Source organism: Simochromis diagramma, unplaced genomic scaffold (genome assembly GCF_900408965.1).
Source record: "Simochromis diagramma unplaced genomic scaffold, fSimDia1.1 OVJJ01000602.1, whole genome shotgun sequence".
Taxonomy (NCBI): Eukaryota; Metazoa; Chordata; class Actinopteri; order Cichliformes; family Cichlidae; genus Simochromis; species Simochromis diagramma.
In genome coordinates, this window is record NW_024387040.1 from 3,632,366 (window position 1) to 3,653,210 (window position 20,845).

Genomic DNA, 20,845 nt, shown 5'->3' on the forward strand with positions numbered 1-20,845 from the left:
CTGTCTGTGTACTGAAAGACAGACTGTTTTGAGCTTCTAAGATATTTTTAGGCACCGATTTCAACTTAGTCTGATTTTTAAAAATATTGTTAATTAACAGTGATAACTACATAATGAGTCAGCTGCAATCTGGGAACCCATTGGCTATTGTCTGATGACTCAGTCCCTTGGAACGAGTGCCAGCATTTCAGAGCTTCCGGTGTAGCCAGCAGATATCACGGCCAAGATATCTCGTCCATTGTTCATGAACGCAGATAATTCTTAAAAAAAAAAAAAAGCAAGAAACCCCCCAAAGGTTTCAAGATGTTATTATGGAAAATTGAACTGTTGCTTTGCTCTTCTGCATTCAGGGAAACAACAGGGTTGGTTCCTTGCATGCAATCAGAGTCTGATTACATGTTATATATATGGATCATAAATCGTGTTCTGTATTTTGCATATTCATATTCAAACCTTTGTTTATAAAGACGCAACCAAGCTAAGCTGTGTGTTTAGCTGTTGAATAGATGGTTGAAAACAGATTACTCAAAGTAGTGGATGCCATGTCCGCTGCAGTGGCCTCTTTTAGTAAGAATTTTGTTAACAAATCAAAGACAGTTTTGTTCTGATCCCCCCATGAATGGATTTGGTGGCTCTGTAATCCTGTTGTGGGGCATTTTTCCAGCATGGTTTCTTCCAGGGGTCTCAAATCTGGAGTTCTTGTGCCCATCTCCATTTCTCTGATACGACTATGGTACCGAAGAACAGAATTTCTAAAAACATTTTCCTTTAATTCATCATCACTTAAAATGGTTCTTTCAATGGGAAAAAAAAAATGTGGATGTGGTCATGGAGGAAAACAGATGATTTATCAGTGGACAGACCTGTTTCCTTTACTGCTGCTGCTTATGCCTGAATTACACTCTATATATAGAGCCTATGATGTAGTCTACACCAGTGTCCACTGGTATCACCGCTTTTATACCTGTCGTCGATAGCAACATGTGGTTACATTTCTTGCTAGGTTTATATTTGGTCAAAGCGTGGAGTTTAAAGAGGGCATGCCTACGGCACAGATCTAACAAGGACATAAAAAAACGATTACCAGCACGCTTTATCAGGAACTAGAATTTAAACTAAACTGAAACCGGCCTTTTTATCATCACTTTTTCTATTCGACTGCTATATGTTACAAAAGTACAGGCTAGTTTTAATTTGATTCACTGGGACAAAGAGTGCAGTGACTGTTTTTTTTTTTTTTTTTTTAAAAGTGCTCAACATGTTAATAAATATTTTTTCCTGCACTTCAAAGTTTTTCCAGTTTTATTAGTAAAAAACTCTTTTTTTGGTAAAATGATTTCATAGATAACAAATGACAAATTAAAGTTCCAAATAATCATAAATATCCCACTGGATGTGGTAAAGATTTAAATTATTTATCCCTGAATTATGGTTTGCAGCTTCATTCAGATTTTGGGGGTCAACAGTCGCTCCAAAATGTGTCTTGAGAGTAAATATTTTCAAGAGAGAAGGGTCAGTGCATCAAATCATTATGAAGCTGCTAAGCTTGAACACATTTATACCCAGCTATGTAGAGAGTGGACAGCAGGTGTGATGAGCATAAAGATGTTATGGCTTCACAGTTATCAGATCTTAATCCAGCTGAACATTTACGGGCGATTCAGGAAAAATGATGTTCATTCCTCCAGCTGACTTCCAGAGACCTTCATGAGAGTCAGCGGGTCACCTAACAAATTACTTATACACTGTATGTTGATTTTTCCTTTAATTTGTTACCTGGCTGTAGCAATCAATTGTTAAAACCAGTTGAACAAATTTGGAACATGTCAATGAAAGGATGCTTTGACCTCCAGGGAGGTGCAGGCCTGCCAATAAGGAATCAATGCAATTAATGTGCGAGGCCGTCCTCATCCATGTCTTACAGCCATGTTAAGAGAATCGCCACCCCACCCCGTCAGACATCCCAAACATCCCATGTCGCAACAGGACTTAAACTCCCGTCACTCCCCAGAACAACCTTGTTGTCCTCTTCGCCTGACGAGACCTCAAACGTCCTCAAACACACTGATGCATTCAATTTATTCATGGAAAGGGTGGAGAGATAATAGCAAAGCAGAATGTGCACGAGCAGGAGAAGGTGGAGGGTTGTTCCAAACGTGGACCGACATGCAGAGAAAGTGTGGGAGGACCAGTGGATATGCCAAGGTGATGGATGAGAGAGAAGCTCCTCTGCTCACCAGAGTTTGGAGAGGAAGAGTTTAAAAGGAGACTTTACAGTGACTGAGCTTATAAATAATGACCCCAAGGTGGAAGCTTCTCCGTTTAGTGTATATGAGTAAAAACATGTTGATGTTTGGAATGGAAGACTTGCGTTTTGCTTTTAAGCTTATCGGCCACAATTAAATGATAATGAAAAAAAGAGAAAAAAAAAAAACACCCCAGCCTTAGCTTTTCAAAAGAAAATTATGACGTCAGAGCGACTTTCATCTTAGCCTGGCTTTCTGTTTAGCTCTATCAGTGAAAGCCAAAAGGCCCATAATCCTCAGATAAGTCTACTAATCAACTAATACCACGGACAGAGCATAATCGCATCAGCTCACTAATCACCTTTCTGCCTCTGGTCTACATCTAGACATTAAACACACACACATACACACACTCTCTTACTCCTTCTGAAGTATACGTGTACATTAAGTGCACACAGAGGACAAACAGGGCTGAGCTTGGACGCATACGGACCACCCGCTGCATTATTAATGCACTCGGTTCGAGACGCTCTCGCTTACTCGCACACGTGCGCAAACACGAATGTGCTTTCTTTCACAAATCATTCTTGTCTTTTATACTGTAATTTAGATATGCTTGTGCGTCTCTGCTTTTAGTTATCAAAGAAAAAAGACATCCTCAGAGAGCTCAGAACATCAGTCAAATTCTTAGGAGGGTGTGAACGGGGATGGAAATCAAGAACAGGTTCCAAATAGTCAAATCCACCGGAAACCTCCAAGCTCGCCGATTCCTTTTTAATCAATGCCGCCGTGTTTTTCCGACAGCTGCGCATCCCAAAACAGTCACGTCAAACTCGTGGCAATGGAGTGAGTCACAAAGCTTTTTTTTTCCTGCTGTGTTTCTAGACTGAGATAACACAACAGTTGGGTTGACACTGAAAACCTGCGTAGGCCTATTTTTCTTTTTTTTTTTTTTTTCCAAGCACAGAATATTGAACAGGAATCAACTGAGAATGGGTGAATAATCAGATCCATATGTAGAATCAATCGAGTGTTCTCAATATTCAGGTGTGAGCCGCTCTCCTGGGCGTATGTGCACTGGGTTACATTTTAGCCTGTAGTAGATTTGCTTTAATGTTTGTACTGCATCGCCCAGCTTCTTCTTCTCCCGAGCCTCAGCTGGTCAGCCAGCCTGACATTATCCTGGAGGATACCTTCACAAACTCGAGAATTCATTTTCCGCACAATGACGGCGAGCCGTCCAATCCCCGAGGCGACAAAGAAGATCCAAATCGCGATGCCCCCCTTTCGCTTCAGTTCACCTTTTGATGTTTTCATGTTGGCATGCAGGGCCTTTTCATGCTATACATAGTGCAACGTGTTCTTCCCAAACAATTTAACCTTAGTTTAATTAGCACACAAAAGATTTTTCAGGTGCAGTACAGCATGAAGGAGCTTTGTGGCAACTTAAGGTGTGCAGTGATGTTCTTTTTTAAGCAACTTGCTCTGTTGCGTTCTGCCAAGGACACCGGGCTCCGTGCAGTCTTTCCGCTTGATTTGCATACGGCAGATTCACAAAGTGGAACAGAGATGTTAACCTAAAGCCTTTTTTGGGCTTCTTTTTTTAAGTCTCTGAGCTTTTGAAGTTATCTATTTAGGCATCCACTTCTAGAGAGAAGCTAAAGAGCTAAATTATATCCATTTGTACTGACTTTGTTTGAGTGGAAGAAAGAAGATAACTTTGTAACATTCCCCAGCTTCATAAAAAAATTTGCTATTTAAGATCAAAAGTCTCTAATATCCCTGATTCACACCATATATCATGTTTCATTGATTTCACTCCTGAATCCAATTAGCTTTAGCTGATGCCATTATCCTAAGGGTGCACATTCTCTTTACAACCTAGTCTCATTTATGTATTAGATACGGACAAGAACAATAGCGCGCAGGCAATTCGTGATTATGTGATAAAAAATAATTTGTGTCATTAAGAAAACAGGAAGAGTCTCAGCTCCCAGCTCAGACTCAGGAGACAGAAACTCCTAGCTCGACTTGTAAGTTGTTGTTTAAGACAAAAGGACATGCTTTGAGATGAATATGGTTGTGAATTTCCTCTAGATTTGAAAATAAATAAATACATTTATTCATAGCTTAGATTATGATCTGACTACCTTAAGACAAATTTGAACCTAAATCTGGATATTTTCCATTATTGTTGGCTAATTTGTCTGTATGATTAAACTCAACAGGAGCCTAACATTTTACCAAAGATCTTAATAGCAAAGCGGAGAGAGCTCACCCGCTTGTGTTGAGTTTGTGACTATAAACGTTGGTGCTTACACAGAGTGGAACTCATCTGCTTTCATTTTCTTGAACTCAAGCTTATCAGATGTGCATCAGATAAGGCTGAGTTTGCATGCCAGACATGAGATAAATGCAACTACCAGCCAATGCACGAGACACAAACAGTAATTTCTTAAAAAAGTACATATTTGTAAAAGTATATAGTGCTGAAATACACAGAGGTAAAAGCTAAAGCCATAACTGTCGTGTAATCCTCATTAGCAGTTTTTCAGTCTTGCCGGCGAGCCAAAACCCCAACCCGTGCATATGACAATTAGTGACTTCTTGTTTGTACCTTGGTAGCTGTACAGATCCCCCACGCTGGTCTGACGCGTGATGTGCTGCCAGTAGGCGCTGCGTGGCAGGGAGATGGACTTAGTTAGCGTCTCTCTGGAGTGGCTCTGGAACAGACAGAGAACGCATACGGTGTCTCTCACTTTTCTGTCACTCTCAGTCAGTCGCTCACAACAGGTGATATTGCTCTGCATAGTCAGTAAACAAACAGCATGGGTAATACAGCATATTAGAGACTGAATGGCATGTTTCCGCTATGAATGGCTGCGTGATGGGTGAGATGAACACTCGTTCGGGGTCCCCGTGTTGTTTTGCCAGGGAATGATGAGTTTTATATTTTTGTGTTCAACGTGAAACCAAAGACTCCCGTCTAGAAAAAGCAGCTTGAAATACATTAAGAGTTGAAAAAAATATGGATTTACCCAGCAGTCAACATGCCATTTCCCCCATTCTGCTACATGAGCGGTCAGTTTTCTGTTGCTGAGCGTACATTTTATAGAGCTAAGGGTAGCTGCATTTGGAAAAGTTCCCAAATGGTGGGGTCCAGGAGCATGACCATATGGTCAAGGCTCATCAAACACTAGGCAGGCCTACATAAATAAAGAATGCAGACGATAGCGGGGAGGATGGGAGGAAGGAAGAAACGCACGGGATGATGTTGTGGTGGAAGGAGGAAACCGAGGCCAAGACGGCGGGGTGTCAGAGGGCTCCTGGTCCAAAGCGGCAATACAGTACCTAGAGAGAAATGTGTGTTGTGTGTGTGAAAATCATGACCTATTGCCTGCTTTCTGCAAAAAGCCTCAATGAAATGCTCCTCAGATCAGCCTCAAACAGGCAGGGAAAGAGCTGCAGAAATACCAGAGGAAGAAAGGTGTTTTATTAAATTACAGTAATATGTGTCTAAGTGTGTGCACAGATGGAGTCTTTGTGTTTCTTCTGGCATCAATTTCAGCAGGATGCTTTGACTACAGAAAGCGAAGCTCACTATGTTAGTGATACATAATTATTTCGACAACAACTTCATGTTGATACCAGCATTGATTATTAGCCGCTTGTTATGCTGGCGGTACAAGAAGGCAGTTGTCGGGCTTATCAAGTGTGGCTGGTGGATATAAGATAAACAACGGAAGAGAGAGAGAAAAAAAAAGAAGCATAAATGTACCTGGGAGCTCTTCTCCATCTCCTCCATCATCCTCTCATGCTGCTGGGCAATGGCCAGCGTGGCCGAGTGGACCCGCTGGTAGATCATCTCCCCCTCCCGCGTCTGGAACGTGAACAAACCCTCTCCTGTGTCACACATCCTGCGCCAGGAACACACACACAGAGACCCACTTTGATCGCGCTCACGCTCAGATTGCTGATCTACAAATATGCATGGCTGACTGTTCAGTTACAGAGAGAGAGACACTATAATAGCCCGCTGGAGTCAAACACATAAACACATGCGTGAGTAGATACAGTACACAAACACAGACACACGCTCACAGAGGCACCTGTCACATCGTCGCCTGAAGGGCTCTGTGGCAAATGCTGATATCCTGGGATGTTTCGGCTATCCGAAGTTGCTTTGTTGAAGTTTTTATAACCTTTCCAAAACTAAGTTTTTCACTCCCACTGCTAACATTTCAATCACACGTAAGACAACAGCAGGCATGAAATATTTGCATGCACGTACGCACACACGCACCTTCCGGACTCGAAAGTGAACCAGGTGGAGTCTCTGCCGTATCTGCGCAAGGAGCTGAGGGGCCACATGACGAGTTTGAGGCGAGCGTTGTGAATGTCCCACAGATAGATGTTTTCATGAGTGATCTGCATGGTGCACTCCCCGTAGATGTCCAGGTTGGGGGTGGGCATTAGGTACACGTTGAAGCGTTCTGAAACAGTTCACAGCAGACTTACTTGAAGGTGGGATCCCACAGCGTAGAGTGCGGTTTAACTGAGCGTAGATGTGGGTTGTGTCATTCGCAACAGCAAATGGTGCTTTAGAGGGTGGATAAAATATAAGCCACATGAGGTGACTAGTCGGGGGCTGCGGTTTTGTTTAAATTTTAAAAAGGTTATGAATTATTATTGAAATATTGCAAGGTTACTGAACATGGCTTCTATCGCAGAAGTAGAGAAAAACTACGATGCAGAAGGCATTTTAAGCAGTACTTTACTGACTTCAACTGCAGTGGGTCTAACCGGCCATCCAGTGAGCTGCACCGGAATCAGTGAGCCAGATCTGCCCATTCATATTAAAGCATTTCTCTGAGGCAGGCAGACAGAGAGAGTCAGAGAGACAGTGTGTGTGTGTGTGTGTGTGTGTGTGGGGGGGGGGGGAGTCCTCCATGATCTAAATTAGTTCTCACTAATTACACTTAATGATTCAAAATAAGCCATGAGTCTGCAGTGGATAGAGAATGGCAGTGTCATGGTGTGGCGTATTTTTAGGGACAGTGAAAATGAACTCTGATCTAATTATCAGCCCCTGCTGTTTGGGGAGGGCTACTAATTGAAATTGCAGGCTAAAGCCTTTTGTTTCATTCACTCAAAGAGGCAGCGGAGAGGTACGAGTTCAGTTAATCTCCATAACACTTTGCTGAAAGCTTTGTAGGAGCAACAAACAGCAGGATTTCTGCCACAGCTGAAGAGAGAGCGAGTGTTACAGTTCAACTGGCTCCCCACTCCCGGCACAGTCAAAACGTTTCGTATTGATACCGTAAACGAATGAAGCCAAGTTCATGTTGAGGAGTACAATTTCACTCTGCAGCCGCAACGGGATGTAATGGGTCGAAATGACGGCAGGTTCTTTTCAATTCCTCGCCCCCTTTTTTCGACTTTAAACTGCTCGTTTTTGCCTGTTGCCTTTTCGATTTCCTCCGCGACTTTACAAATTACACAGGGAATGAGTTCCACTGTGATAGCAGAGCCCTGTTGTCTCCTCTCTTTTCCATTTTCATTTCCTGTAAGTGGAATATGTGGGGAGGCACATTTTTTTCACATGGCTTTAGGAGCCATAATCTCATCCATCTCTGTGACAAGCTTCATTATGAGGGAAGCCAGTGATGCACAGCACTTCTCATTAGGCCTGGAACAGAACCCCGGCCGCAGCCTGTGACTGACCTGTGCTCGCACACACACACACACACACACACACACACACACGCACACACACACACACGCACACACACACACACACACACACACACCCAAACATTCTTCTGAAGTCTTAAGTTGAACCCTTGTGTGTGCTAATGTAAGTATGGGCTGTAACATGGGACATCGAATCAGGTATTGGCAAAAAAAAGAAAAAAAGAAAACGGCCATTATTAGTCCGGCCTAATTGGACAGCGGCTGTTCTCCATTCACCTAACCCTCTGAGGTTTTAGTTGCTTTAACACATAAAGGCCTGGACTGCATCAGCTAACTGCTCGGTGGCAGGCTGAGTGAGCGAGATTGACCCTGAATGGCTGTCTGTGTTAGCCCCGTGTTAGCAGGGACTAATTGGGCACTCACCGTTCTGCTCCCGCTGCACCCCCGCTGCTAACAGGTCTGGCTCTCCCAGGCTGATGTCATTGAGACGGCTGCCCAGGCACTCCATGCACAGCAGCTTACACCATTCCTCTGCATCCAGCTCTGCACACAGCAGCACAGCATAAAGGAATGTCCACCATTAACCACACACATACACGACAACACATGCTGTACATGTTACACATACGAAATAAACCATCCATGGAATTTCAGGAGTAATGCGTTACATGCACAAGGCAACAGTACAGCAAACAGTGAAAGGACTGGGGGGCGGGGGGAGGGATCAGTCTGATTGATTTGGTGCAGATTAAAAAAGGCAGTGGATTCTGTCCAGATGAAGACGGGGTTTCTCCTCCATTATCTGCCAATACTCAGCTCTAAGGCTATAAAATATAAGTAGCACAGCTAAAACAATATGGCCAGAGTAAATCTGAAACTAGTGATAATCTACTCAGGTAATCAATAAGCTATTTCCCCAAATTGGAGAAGGAGTTTTGCTTGTTAGCTGGAAAGGAAATACATGAATTCAACATTTTTTTTTTAAAAGTTTTATACTCTCTTTCCCTTCAGACATAGTTAGGGTGGATGTTTCCACCACGATAAGCAATCAAGCATATAACCTGGCTATAGAGTCATATTTAGTGTAGAAAGGCAGTTTACAATCATTTTGCATTTTCCAAAATAAGGTTGTCAAAATTAGCATGAATGTGCAACACATCAGATGGCTTTTACTTTGAAGAGGCTAATGGACCGCCCTGCAGTGCCTCTGATTGGGTTGTGTTTAGCAGGTTAAGTGGATGCATGACTCACAAGGAACAATAATTGGCTGGAGGAGTGAATCAGAGACGCAGCAGGTCCAGAGCCACAGAGTAAATGACTTTTTCCCTCGTGGTATTTTAATTTCCACTAAAGGAATAATTGCTGCTTTTTGTTCCATTTCATTGCAACATGCAACATTCATCTTCTATATTCCTACATAAACAGTCCTTTAAAGTGCAAAATGTTTGGATTTGATTGAAATGCAACTCCAGGATCTCGTCTCTCTTTACAAGTGTGCACATGAGCACCTTAGTAACGTGACATTATTATTTTTTCCAAGCCCTTGTTACTCCCTCTCTCAATGAGAAATTAAGAATGTATCCAAAATGCTGAAGTTAAGATTTGAGGGCTCTTTTTTTTACCATTTCTTTTTTATTTCATTCCTACAGAAAGCAAATTAAGGTACCGCTTTAAGTGCCGCTGAGGTTTTACACAGAATCATCTGATCCAATAACTCCCTGAAATGCTGTAATGAGGTGAGCTAACCAGCTGTATTCATATTTAATGTATAGGTGGTATTAATAGTCTCCAAAGGTGCCTTAGCAGGACACCTTTGGAGGCACACGGGGTTACGAGCCTTGTGTTGGGGCTTTAACTTCCAAATTTATGTTTAGTAACATAGAGCCACAGTGAATGAGCATTGTTGGCTAATTTTGAGAAATTTGGACAATTAGGACAATTATTGTTTCCTTCCAAAACAACAATCTTGGATTAAGGAAATGAGCTGCGTGGAAGAAGTTGCGCCTGCTACGGATGAAAGCCGGAAACGAAGCAGAACATTTATTGTGAGACAGATTTTTTAATTTAAGGCTAAGTGGAAACAAATGATTTCATGAATCAAATCTGGAAGTCTGTGTGGCAGTGTGTTACGTGTGAATACCAATTTTCCTTCCTGTTAAGTCAGAAAAATTGTGTTTACAGTGCAGAAGATTTCCAATTGTCTTACATGAACGTTTGGTGAAAGTCACTGAAGTGCGAAATGAGGCAAACGCCAGAGTTGTTTATCTTTCTGAAGCTCCCTGGCCCTGGAGAGCACTGGGATTTGTAACTATGGCCACTCATGTGTACAGAGACACATGTGCAAGTGTGGGAATTCTACCATGTTTCTGTGTTTGCTTACGAAAAAAATCCTCATGCACTCGTGTAAAATGCGAGAGAGCATTGGCGTGTCTTCCTGGCGTATTTGCCGCCATTGCAAGACAACCTGTTTGTCAGCTCAGCTCTGACAAGCATTGTCAATGGGACAGATCTACATTACTCTGCAGGGTGAAGGAAAGGTCTGCTGCTGCCTGGAGCGCTTCATTCACACATACAAAAAAGCGAAACTTTGGAGCCACACATTTACAGGCAGCACCAGCAGCTCTGAATTTGAGCTCTTTCCTCATGCCTCCCCAGATTCAGCTTTTCTCATTCAGTTGCCATGGCCTTCTTGGCCTCTAAACTCCCACACTTTTTAAGGCCAGTGAGTGGAAAATCAGCTAAGCAAACAGTTCATCAGCACAGAGGCAACCTCGCAACTCCATGTGCCATGCATGAAGAGATGTTGCGGGAGGATGTCTCAGTGTGGAGGTGTGCTGTGGAAAAGGATGGATGTGCTGGCAAGATGAAGCTGGAGTGACAGTATATGTGAGAACCAAATCAAAAGACAGTCGAGCTTTCTTTGTATTTCCTGTTTCGGGAGAAGGTGCCGTTATCCAGACAAATGCAAAATGTATATCCACTTGTATACGTGCTGTCAGGCCCCATTCGGCTGTGGAATTTAAAGAGTTGGCACACTTGACAGGATTCTCATCTCTTCAGGTCATGCTCATCTCTCCTTATGTGCATATTTGTCAGATGCACCCAAAGCTGTCAGGAATTTTAAATGATTTTTCCTTTGTTCCATCCCGTGTTTCCTCAACAGCACACCAAACAACACGGTACTGCTTAGATGGAGGCATAAAATGGTTATTTTTAAAAAACTAAAATATCAAGAGAGCTTCATGAGACCTAAATATCTGCTTTTTCTCTTTGCTTTTAAAAAAAACAGTGAACATCCAATTATTGGCACATTTGTATGAATGCCTTAAGAAATGACTGCACTTTAAAAATGCCAGTTTTTAAATCCATACACTCACTGTTGTTGCACTGTAGAAAATAGGCAGCATGCCAAATTTAAATCTGATACAACCTGAACCTCTTATTTACAGGATGCCACATTTTTGCTAATTTCCACAAATTTAACACTTGTGGATATCATGTGATGCAAGGGAAATGAAGGATATCAGATGTGGAAGGTTGATGGTCAAAAAAGGGGAAAAAAGACACTCATACGGTGGGGTGAGAGGACTGATCCAGCAGAGGAGAGAGTTAAGATATGAGTTCACAACTCTCCATGTCATATGCGAATATTTCCAAATGCACACCTGCAAGAGTGGAGTTAAGATGTTAAGTAAGGTGCATCCACCTTACCTAACCCTCTGCTTTCAGCTTTGCACAAAAAACACATCCGTGTGCAGATCCAGAGCCTTCTTTGCTGTCTATCCACGTATTAGAAACAATCGGTATTGTTATAGTCTATAATTGAGTTGAAACACGCCGCAAATTATGCCCGATATCAGTTTTCATACCTTCACTATGAAAATCAATATTTCGGAACAGATCCTCCCACTTCTTAATATAGCGGCAAATGAGCATCACTTGGCTAAACTCCAGTTCTCCGCTGCCTCCCTCATCTCACTCATTCTATTTGTCTTTCTCCTTCAACCTCTCACTTCTCACTCTCCTTCCACTTCTCGTCAAACTTTTCAAAAAAACCACGCCGCCAGTCCTCACCTTACACCTACCGGCGTATTTATAAGAAATGACACTTGAAATCGGTGCTGTCCTTGCTCCGAAGTGGCTAGAGAAAAAAAAAATAGTAATTTTGATTTTTACCTGATTCGCAGGCGAATGTCTTGGACGTGTCGTCACAGAAGATGATCGCCACAGCATGCTTTTTTGTCTCCCGTGGCATCCGGGTAATGTTCTTGATGTTATGGAGCTCAGTGATCTAAAAAGAGAGTGTGGCAGGAGGATATTGCCTTGAATGAACACAGCTACCAGCAGCAGCTGCAGCAGCATGGTTTAATTGCAGCCTTGCACAGCTTTGCTGAAATTGCAATAGCAGTTAGAGGCTTAGCATTAAAGGGGTGAATTAAAACAAAACAAAAAAGGGTGATGGGGGTGATCTTAAGGGATACATAAACAGAAGTAGTTATTCGGCTGATTACAAAAAATATCTTAAAACAGAAAGAAATCACACGCAGTGTCAGCTTCCTGCATCATAAAGCCTGCTGCAGCGTGATGTGTAAAATGTAAGTATGTTATTTATTTTAAAGGCTCCCCTATGAATAAACATGACCCGGTGCTCTTTCGGTATACACAGCACATCTATTGTTCATCTCCTCAAAGCTGCCCTTCCAGTCAATAGACAGGAGCGCGATCATAAGCATCTAAATCACTTTACCAGGAGATTGATTGAGCAAATGAAAAAAAGAGAAGATTACATTTAATTAAATATAAACCGCATTTACAGGCCATTTTGTTCAACAGTCTTCTCTGTGTTCACTCTGCCTAGTAGATAAGACCCATTACATTAGTGTAGTCCATTGTGTGCTAACTGTGGGCAGTTTGCCAGACTGTTGGGAATGAATTAGCTGGGCTCCCTGTATAGTACAGCTTGACTGTTAAAAGTTAAGGGACCAGACCTTAGACACACACAGGATATGTGGACTTGAGATTTCTGTTTGATAATATTAGATTTAATGCATTTGCCCCGAAATATTGAACTTCAACTGGAAATACAACAGATGAAGAAGTAAATCAGAGGCTACAATACTGAAAGATAAGAAGTGCTTTGTTTTTTGTCCCGTTTGTTTATTTTTCTTATCCCCTCTCAAAGATGGTATCTAAATATTTCATATGAGATACGGTATGAATTTGTCCTCGGGCAGGCAATTCATAACTGACACAAAGTAAGCGTCAACGCTGGGAATTTCTAAGCAGTGAATGTCACCAGCCTCTCATCTCTTTCTTTCCCTGTTTGTGTTTAGTGTGTAACTGCGCATGTTTTAGTCTTTATCTGTGTGATGCGTGTGTGAAATGAGAGATTTGGGTGCATTCCCAGCCTGAGGTGCTTTAGTCCAAGCATAGTGAATCATTTCTGATGAGACCTATTTCCTCTCCCATTCTTTCCTCTTCATCTTTATTCATGTTTAGCTTTCATGCATAGCAGACATGAGGTGCAAGAGAAATCTCATGTTTGGAAAACTGGAACCCAAGTCATACTAGTGGCTCAGTGTAGTCTAACTTGTATGCTAAATAAAAGGTACCATCTTCTCTCAGTAGATTAGCCTACTAGCATGCTCATGTTTGCTAATTAGCATGCAACGTAAAGAGCGGCTGAGGTTAAAGAGAATGCAATTAGGTTTGCAGGTATTTTGAAGTTGAACTGTGAACTAGATTTAACAGAATTCCATCTAACAGCAGTCGACATGGGGTTGAAAGCTAGTTTTACAAGTGCCAGTGATAGAGTAAAACAGCTGTTCTCCATCAAGTGGCTTCGTCTTCTAGCGGCTAACGATCTCTCCTGTTAAATCACAGTAAAGTACTGTTTATTGGTTTTCCAGCATGGAACTGTAATTTTACAGTGTTTCTGCTAGAATCTAAAGCAGCAGTTTCCTATTGTGAAAATAATAAACAATAAAGTAACCAATGTTGGCTGGCTGAATATATTACTGCTGGCTCTCTTTCTGCAGTGTCCAAAGTGAGATTATTAATGTAAACTGTATTGCAGTTGTACATTGCTCTAAAAAATAAATTCTTATTCTAAACATGTACTTGATCTTCAAGTCCTCATCCACCTGAATATACAGTACTGTGCAAAACAGGGAAGACTGTTAGTCATTTGAGCCACCCCTCATTTCTTTATATTTTGCTAGAAAAATGAACAACTGATGCTGTGATTTATTGAAACATTTGCAGCAAAATAAAAATATAAGACAAAAATAAGAGTTTATGCAGGTCTAACAAGCTTGACAGTCAATATTTGTTATGACCACCTTTGATCAACACAGTCTGAAACATTATTGTGATTTCTTTAGGTAGTCTTCAGAAATACCTCCTTGGGCTTTGAGGCTCTGCCTCTGGGGAGCCCAATCCATGACAGATAGTGTTCCCTTGTGTGTTTAGGTCAGCTTTTCTCATTTTTTACTCATTGTCAAGGACCCTTCTACAGAGACCACTTCTGATGAGACCTTGGGTAATAGTATATGGATCAACTGAAGGTCCAGAGCATCTCTCAGGTCCTGCGTCAGATCTTTACTCTATTTTTTTGCGGTTTCTTAAGGACAAGATTTTCAGTTCATCTTCTGTCAATAGATTTTTAGATCTGCCACTTCTTTTGTTGTCCTCTTGTCCACTTTCCCTACATTTTAAAAGAAAAAACTGCATGCCATGCTGACAAATATGCTAGGTTTTTAGCTAATAGCTCTTTGGAAAACAACTTGATGGTGTAAACATACAATTTTATCCCTTTCATAGCATGCTATGTGTTGCATTTTTCATAGTTTAAGCTAAAAAAAACCAAAACACCACCTTCAGATACCTTGGAGAACTAGTGCTCAAGACAAGAACGGCTGGCTCCTTGGAAGTAAAATATAAAGAAAGGATGTGTGGCCCAAGACATTTGACTACAAAAAGATCATCTTGTGGTATTTGCCTCCCTTCCCCATTTGCTATGCACAGGAGCTGAGATTCAACAATTTGACATCCGCCCTGATAACGGATGATTAAGCAAATCTTGATTATGGAGTTTCATAGCGAGCTTAAACTTTACGCCCTACCCACACATGCTACGGGGTTTTGTTCAGATGAGATCTGGTTCTGATTTAACAGACATAAAATATGAATTTAGTCATTCGGCTTTTGTATAAAAGTGCAACATAGTTTGTACAATAATTTTTGCTATATAGACCAAATTGGAGGAACAACCAGCTGCACTAGTGAGGCTCAGTCTGCTCAGCTCTCCCTGCTTTGCTGGTTAGTTCCACATCCATGTGTACAAATTAGGCATTTAGCTACAGCTCCATCATTTCATGTTAACTGCTCCTGTCAGGACCTCAGGAGAGCTCAGGAAATGTAGCACAAAGGAGAACAACTTTTCAGAGAGCTAAAAATATTCAGGGACTTTTTACTGCGTGGACCAGTGCTCCTCAGACAGCAAAAACTGCACAGGGAGAGGGAGACGAGTGGGAGAGAGAAGAGGGAATGGAGAAAGAAAGGGGAAAAAAAGCCAATCCCCTTTGTGTTGATTGTGTAAATCAGCCACCAGTGCAGCCTATTTCCCCCCAAAGCACTGCAGCGTTGAATGAAGCCCTCAGACGGGACCTTTCTTGATCTTTGTGGCGATGCATTACCAGGCGCACTGGTGCATGTGTGCACTCATCGCTCACTCCAGCACTGGGTGTATGAGATCCCTCTGGGAGGGGAGTTACAGCCACACAGGATGCCCCATGTGACAGCATGATGCAGTAGGCATAGAGATGTTTCATTCACAATACATGGCTGATACTGTAGCAGCAAAGCGAGCTAAGGAAATGGATCGAAACACCTACCTAGCTTGTATACAAGCTTTCTCAGACAGGAATGTGGAAAAAAATGTTAAATTCTACCAAAAATGAAAAATCTCACAGCTGACTCACAATCACAAGTAGTAAAGAGTACTAAATCTTCTCTCAAACATATCGCCTTATGAGAAACTGATGTCACAGTCCCCTATTATCTGCAGTTATCTCCCCTCATTATGATAAAACATAGTTCACAGTGCTACTCCTTTAACATCGTCTCCACTCACCATGATAATGAGCCATAATTGGAGTATTTCAAAAGGGCTTAAGAGGCAGGGAGTGAGATATTATACTCTGGATTATTACTTTCTGAAGGGAGGAAAAAGGCCCCAAAGGACAAGATAAAGTTACAAACTGTGTCTTAATAGATCCTTAACTTCATCATCTGAGGCCAATGGACAGAACTTAATACATCAAGATGAAAACAAGGCACAGTTGTGCACAACCATATTCCATAATCTTTTTATTCAGTGTAAAAAGCACCTTGTGAGTAATATACTCTTAAAAGATAAGCAGCAGATACTTTTCTTAGAAGTCGTGCTGGAAATTGAAAAAAATATACATATATCTTGAAAATCAGTTCACATGAGACTTTTACCAGAACATTTGTTTCTGTAGTTTTAAAATCCTCCTGTCCTCTTCAGAGGACAGTTCCTGACATCTCATTTTTACTGGGGGACCACTTCCATCAGATTTTATCAGCTGAAGCAAATTAATTCCACCAATTGGCCAACCTGCAAAATGAAACTCGGCTGCCGCCTTGTAATTGTGCTCTGCATGTCAATGTCATCAGCATTTAAACAGTACCTTAGGCTGCTACATGAGGAGTCACACAGCAGGTTTAATCTTCTTTTGGGATTCAAGAGGACAAAGATCGGACAAACTTTTAGTTTCAAGGTCCTCTAATGACCTTAAATTAGCCCACTGGGTGTTGCATATATGGTTTTCTATAGAGGCTACAGTTTCATCGACTCCAGTAGAGTCAAATACAAAGTGATGTCTAATGATTACATTAGACGAAAGGTCAGGGTGTTACTAAATCATCACGAATCATACTCTGGAGATTATGAATATTGATTCCTAATTTCACGGTAATGCGGTCACTACATGCTGCATTATCATGATCGACCAATGAACTGAGTGACATTGGCATCCTTAAACCTCACCACCCACAATGAGAATTTTCTCTCCAACACTGGGAATACCACAGCGTGGTACTGGTCCAGCACACAAAAAGTCAGCACTGTGTAAATAAATACAATGTAATATGTTACGTTGTTCAGAGTGACTATTGAGTACTTGTTTTGTTCATAATGTGTCATACAAAAGAACAGAAAAGAACACACTCATGGCCACATGCTACTTTGTTAGCGTGGAAGTGAGTGGAGGCCCAAAATTAGTTAAAGTGAACCGTTGTGTTTCCCAAGCCACAAGCCGGCAGCCTCAAAGAGGAAAGGATCAAAGCAGTAACGAGAAAGATTATGGAGATAAACATATTGGAAAACAATGTATCTAAAATGTGTTACATGAATCTGTTGCACCTGGTTTTGTTCAGTAAAATCTGTCAGGTAAAGGTGGAATCAGCAAAAAATGTTATCAGCAGGTCAAACTTGGAGGAAAATCAGAAACCTAATTCTGTTGAGAAAACTGCAATCGGTGCGTCTCTACAAAAATTATTTAAACATTATATGATGTTTTAAACATCTTCAGATTTAAAGAAAATCCTTTTTGAGCCACAGATAAGGCCACAGATTTTCATATGAAAAAGTAATCCTAATCCCCACAGCTAAGAAGATGGATTATTTATTTCATCTTTTAATCAGAAATGTTAAAATTCCCTGATCGATTTTAACATATTATTTTAGATATTTTGAACTCCTTGTCTTAACCTAAGACATTACACTGGGCTGGGAATATGAGGTTGTCATTTCATAGGGTGATGGACAGATTAATCAAGAAGTAACTGATAGATGATCAAAACTCGTATTAGTCACAGCCATAGGATCAAAATCACAATCAATTATGTTGATCTAGTACTCAATAATCATTTTATCTACTAAAGAAGACATCAAGACAAACAGTTAATTAAAAAGGAATGATGTTAGTGATGTTTTTGAGTCATTTGTTTACCTTGTGGAAGCTCCTGAAGTAGGCTGCCTTCTCATCTGGGTACTTCTCTAACCGCCGGGGTCCTTTACTCGAGGCTTTCTTGAACACCAGCCAACACCTCCGGAAGATCTGACAACAGACAACAAATATTATGGTAACTGCAGATATAAAACTACACCATCATATGAAAGTCAGACCAGAATAAAATCAACTAGATAGAAAAATTAGCAAGATGAGCTATCATCCTGGAATCAAAACATACTGTTAATGCCAAAAAAAATTCCCAAAACCAGCAAAACGTCCAAGCAAAGTGAATAAATATATTAGTGAAGCTGTGGATATTATATAAGGAAAAATAGATTGACCTCAGGGCTCATTCATCAAATTTAAAATTGGAAAGCGCTGACAAAAAATCGATAACACTGATCCTTACACTGATTGCTGAATACTTAACCACTATGAATTCTGGGAAATGTTATTTTATTTGAGAATGAAAGGATCAAAATGAGGTCAAACACCTCAACACAGTAGCACTTGTGGTATGAAGAACAACTTTAACCTGTGACCTTCGCTGGGGTCACTCCGAGTGAAAGGACCACACAGGTTGCTAGCAGTTTTTCCACTGCGTAAATTAAGATTTCACTTGGATCAGTGGCAACTCCAGTAAGTACATGCCTTGGATTTGTAATGTTGATATTTTATGGGCACAGAGGACATTCAGACATTGGACCTGCTACATTTAAGGACCTGTTATTCTCAATCCTCAAGCAAATTACCGATGAGATGCAGCATTGGGAAACATCTAATTAGCTTCATGTTGATGGTAAGATTATCTGCATTCCTCTGAAGAACAATATTTTAAATGCCCCTGAGCACTTTTTATGTCATAGCAATAAACATTCATGACGATCTATTGAAAAATATATGAAAAATATAATCCTGTAAAAATATATCTTCTTATTACTTGTTAAATAAGGGTATTCAACTTTCTGCATCAGATAAAGATGCTGAAATGTAGAGTAACAATAGTAGTATCTATCTAAAGTCATGCCAGACTACAGCAGCAAAACTGCGAGGTGTGCTGAGTTAAGCTAAAAGGCTGTTTATGAAATGAGTAGGAGGAATTTGTGAGTTGTTCTTCGAAAGGTTACATAATCTCACTGTAAACACTCCAAACCTGCTGCGCTGGGATTACGAAGGTGTGGTTTGGATCAGATTTATGACCGCCGGCAGAAAACAACATCCATCCAGCTGTCGTCAGATTCAGATTAAAATGTTGCTAAATCCTGTTGGGCGCACAGTTTGGTGACATAACCTTTTCACAGTAGAGCAGAGAGCAGATGGGGATAAAAGCAGATAAAAACTGTTAAATAACCAAGATAATTACTCATGGGGGGGAAATAATGGGAAAAGGTAATAATTTAAGAAATGAGTGTCCTGATGCCTAAGCTGTCAAAGGTGCTGTGCGGATAAATATGTGAGGGAAATGAAAATCAAATCAAAATGTTTTGGTGGAATGGAAAATCCTTTTTGAAATCCAAGATTCTGAATATTTTCATCCAATTATGAATAGATTTCCTCTGTGGTGCTCTGCTGTGCTTATTTATTTATTATCAATAAGCCAAATATGGCCTAAAACTGCCAGCGCTAAAGCTTTACTTTAGATTTTGTGCCTACACAAACACATATTGTTGCAGAACTTGAAATAGACAATAATGTATTCGAAACACTTCAAACTCAACAAATAACTTGTGTTCCTTAGAGTTTGCAAACTGCTGTTTAAGCATTGCAATTTTATAACTTAGTTTAAACTTGGTGTAATGTGATTGCAATTGCAGATAACTTTGGGCCAATATTCTCATGCAGAGACATGTACTGTGGCCCTCTCTGGTGTAGGCGATGACTGTGCATTATAGTGATTACTGGGGGTGGAGGGGGCTGAAAAGCAACAGTCATTATCTATGGAAGCTGGGACCTGGGATCTGACTACTAACCTTATATTTTCTCACTCCAAGAGGCTCTAAAAGTGTTTAACTATGATTTAAAAGTCTCATTTTGAGTTGGTTCCAATAATGGAAAGACTAAAGTTGTAGTAGTTCATCAGCTGTCATCAATAAGATAGAGAAGAAAGAAAGTCTTGGGTAAATAACTGTGTTTGAGGGAAAACAAAATAACTTAAAATGTATATATCGTCCTGATATTATGTGTCCTTGCTTTACTTGATGGGGGTTTTTTTATAATTATTTTTATATATTTTTTTGTTTAAACGTGCATCCATACTGCAGGCCATTTGCTTGGTGTTTATTCCTTGAAGCTAGCTGCTGGTTGCAACTAGATTGTCCAACTACATAGTGCATAGGTAACCCTCTATGGCAGAGGTGGCCAACTCCAGGCCTCGAGAGCCGGCGTCCTGCAGGTTTTAGATGCATCTAAAACACAGCTGGTAAATGTCTAAATTACCTCCTCAACATGTCCTGAAGTTCTCCAGAGGCCTGGTAATGAACTAATCATTTGATTCAGGTATGTTGACCCAGGGTGTTATCTAAAACCTGCAGGACTACAGCCCTTGAGGCCTGGAGTGGCCCACCCCTGAATTAGATTGTCCAACTAGATAGTGCATAGGTAACCCTCTCGGGCAGGGGTGACCAACTCCAGGCCTCGAGAGCCGGTGTTCTGGGAATCTATCCTCCCTCACAAACCATCCTACCCGTTGTTTCTGCGCGTACGCTGTGCATGCGCGTAACACAAACCCCAAATTTACATCATTTTTTTTAACCCATTGTGAATATTTCTTATGGTTAGGGTTTGGATTAGTCAAAAGTCAAATTATAATACAGGTAGGACGATTTGCCAGAGTAGGACGGTTTCTCGGAACACCAGCATCCTGCA

General features: G+C 41.0%; 1 protein-coding gene across 2 annotated transcripts in view; it reads right to left on the reverse strand.

Moving 5' to 3' along the window:
• The window catches only part of dok6 (docking protein 6), a 53,811-nt gene that overhangs the window by 6,941 nt on the left and 26,025 nt on the right, over positions 1-20,845 (reverse strand). For both annotated transcript variants that reach the window (XM_040044047.1, XM_040044048.1), the window contains exons 3-8: positions 17,978-18,085; positions 12,117-12,231; positions 8,364-8,483; positions 6,550-6,739; positions 6,025-6,163; positions 4,864-4,969 (exon numbers count right to left, since the gene is read on the reverse strand). In XM_040044047.1, coding sequence (XP_039899981.1) covers positions 4,864-4,969; positions 6,025-6,163; positions 6,550-6,739; positions 8,364-8,483; positions 12,117-12,231; positions 17,978-18,085 — 778 coding nt within the window. The remainder of the gene's footprint in view (positions 1-4,863; positions 4,970-6,024; positions 6,164-6,549; positions 6,740-8,363; positions 8,484-12,116; positions 12,232-17,977; positions 18,086-20,845) is intronic.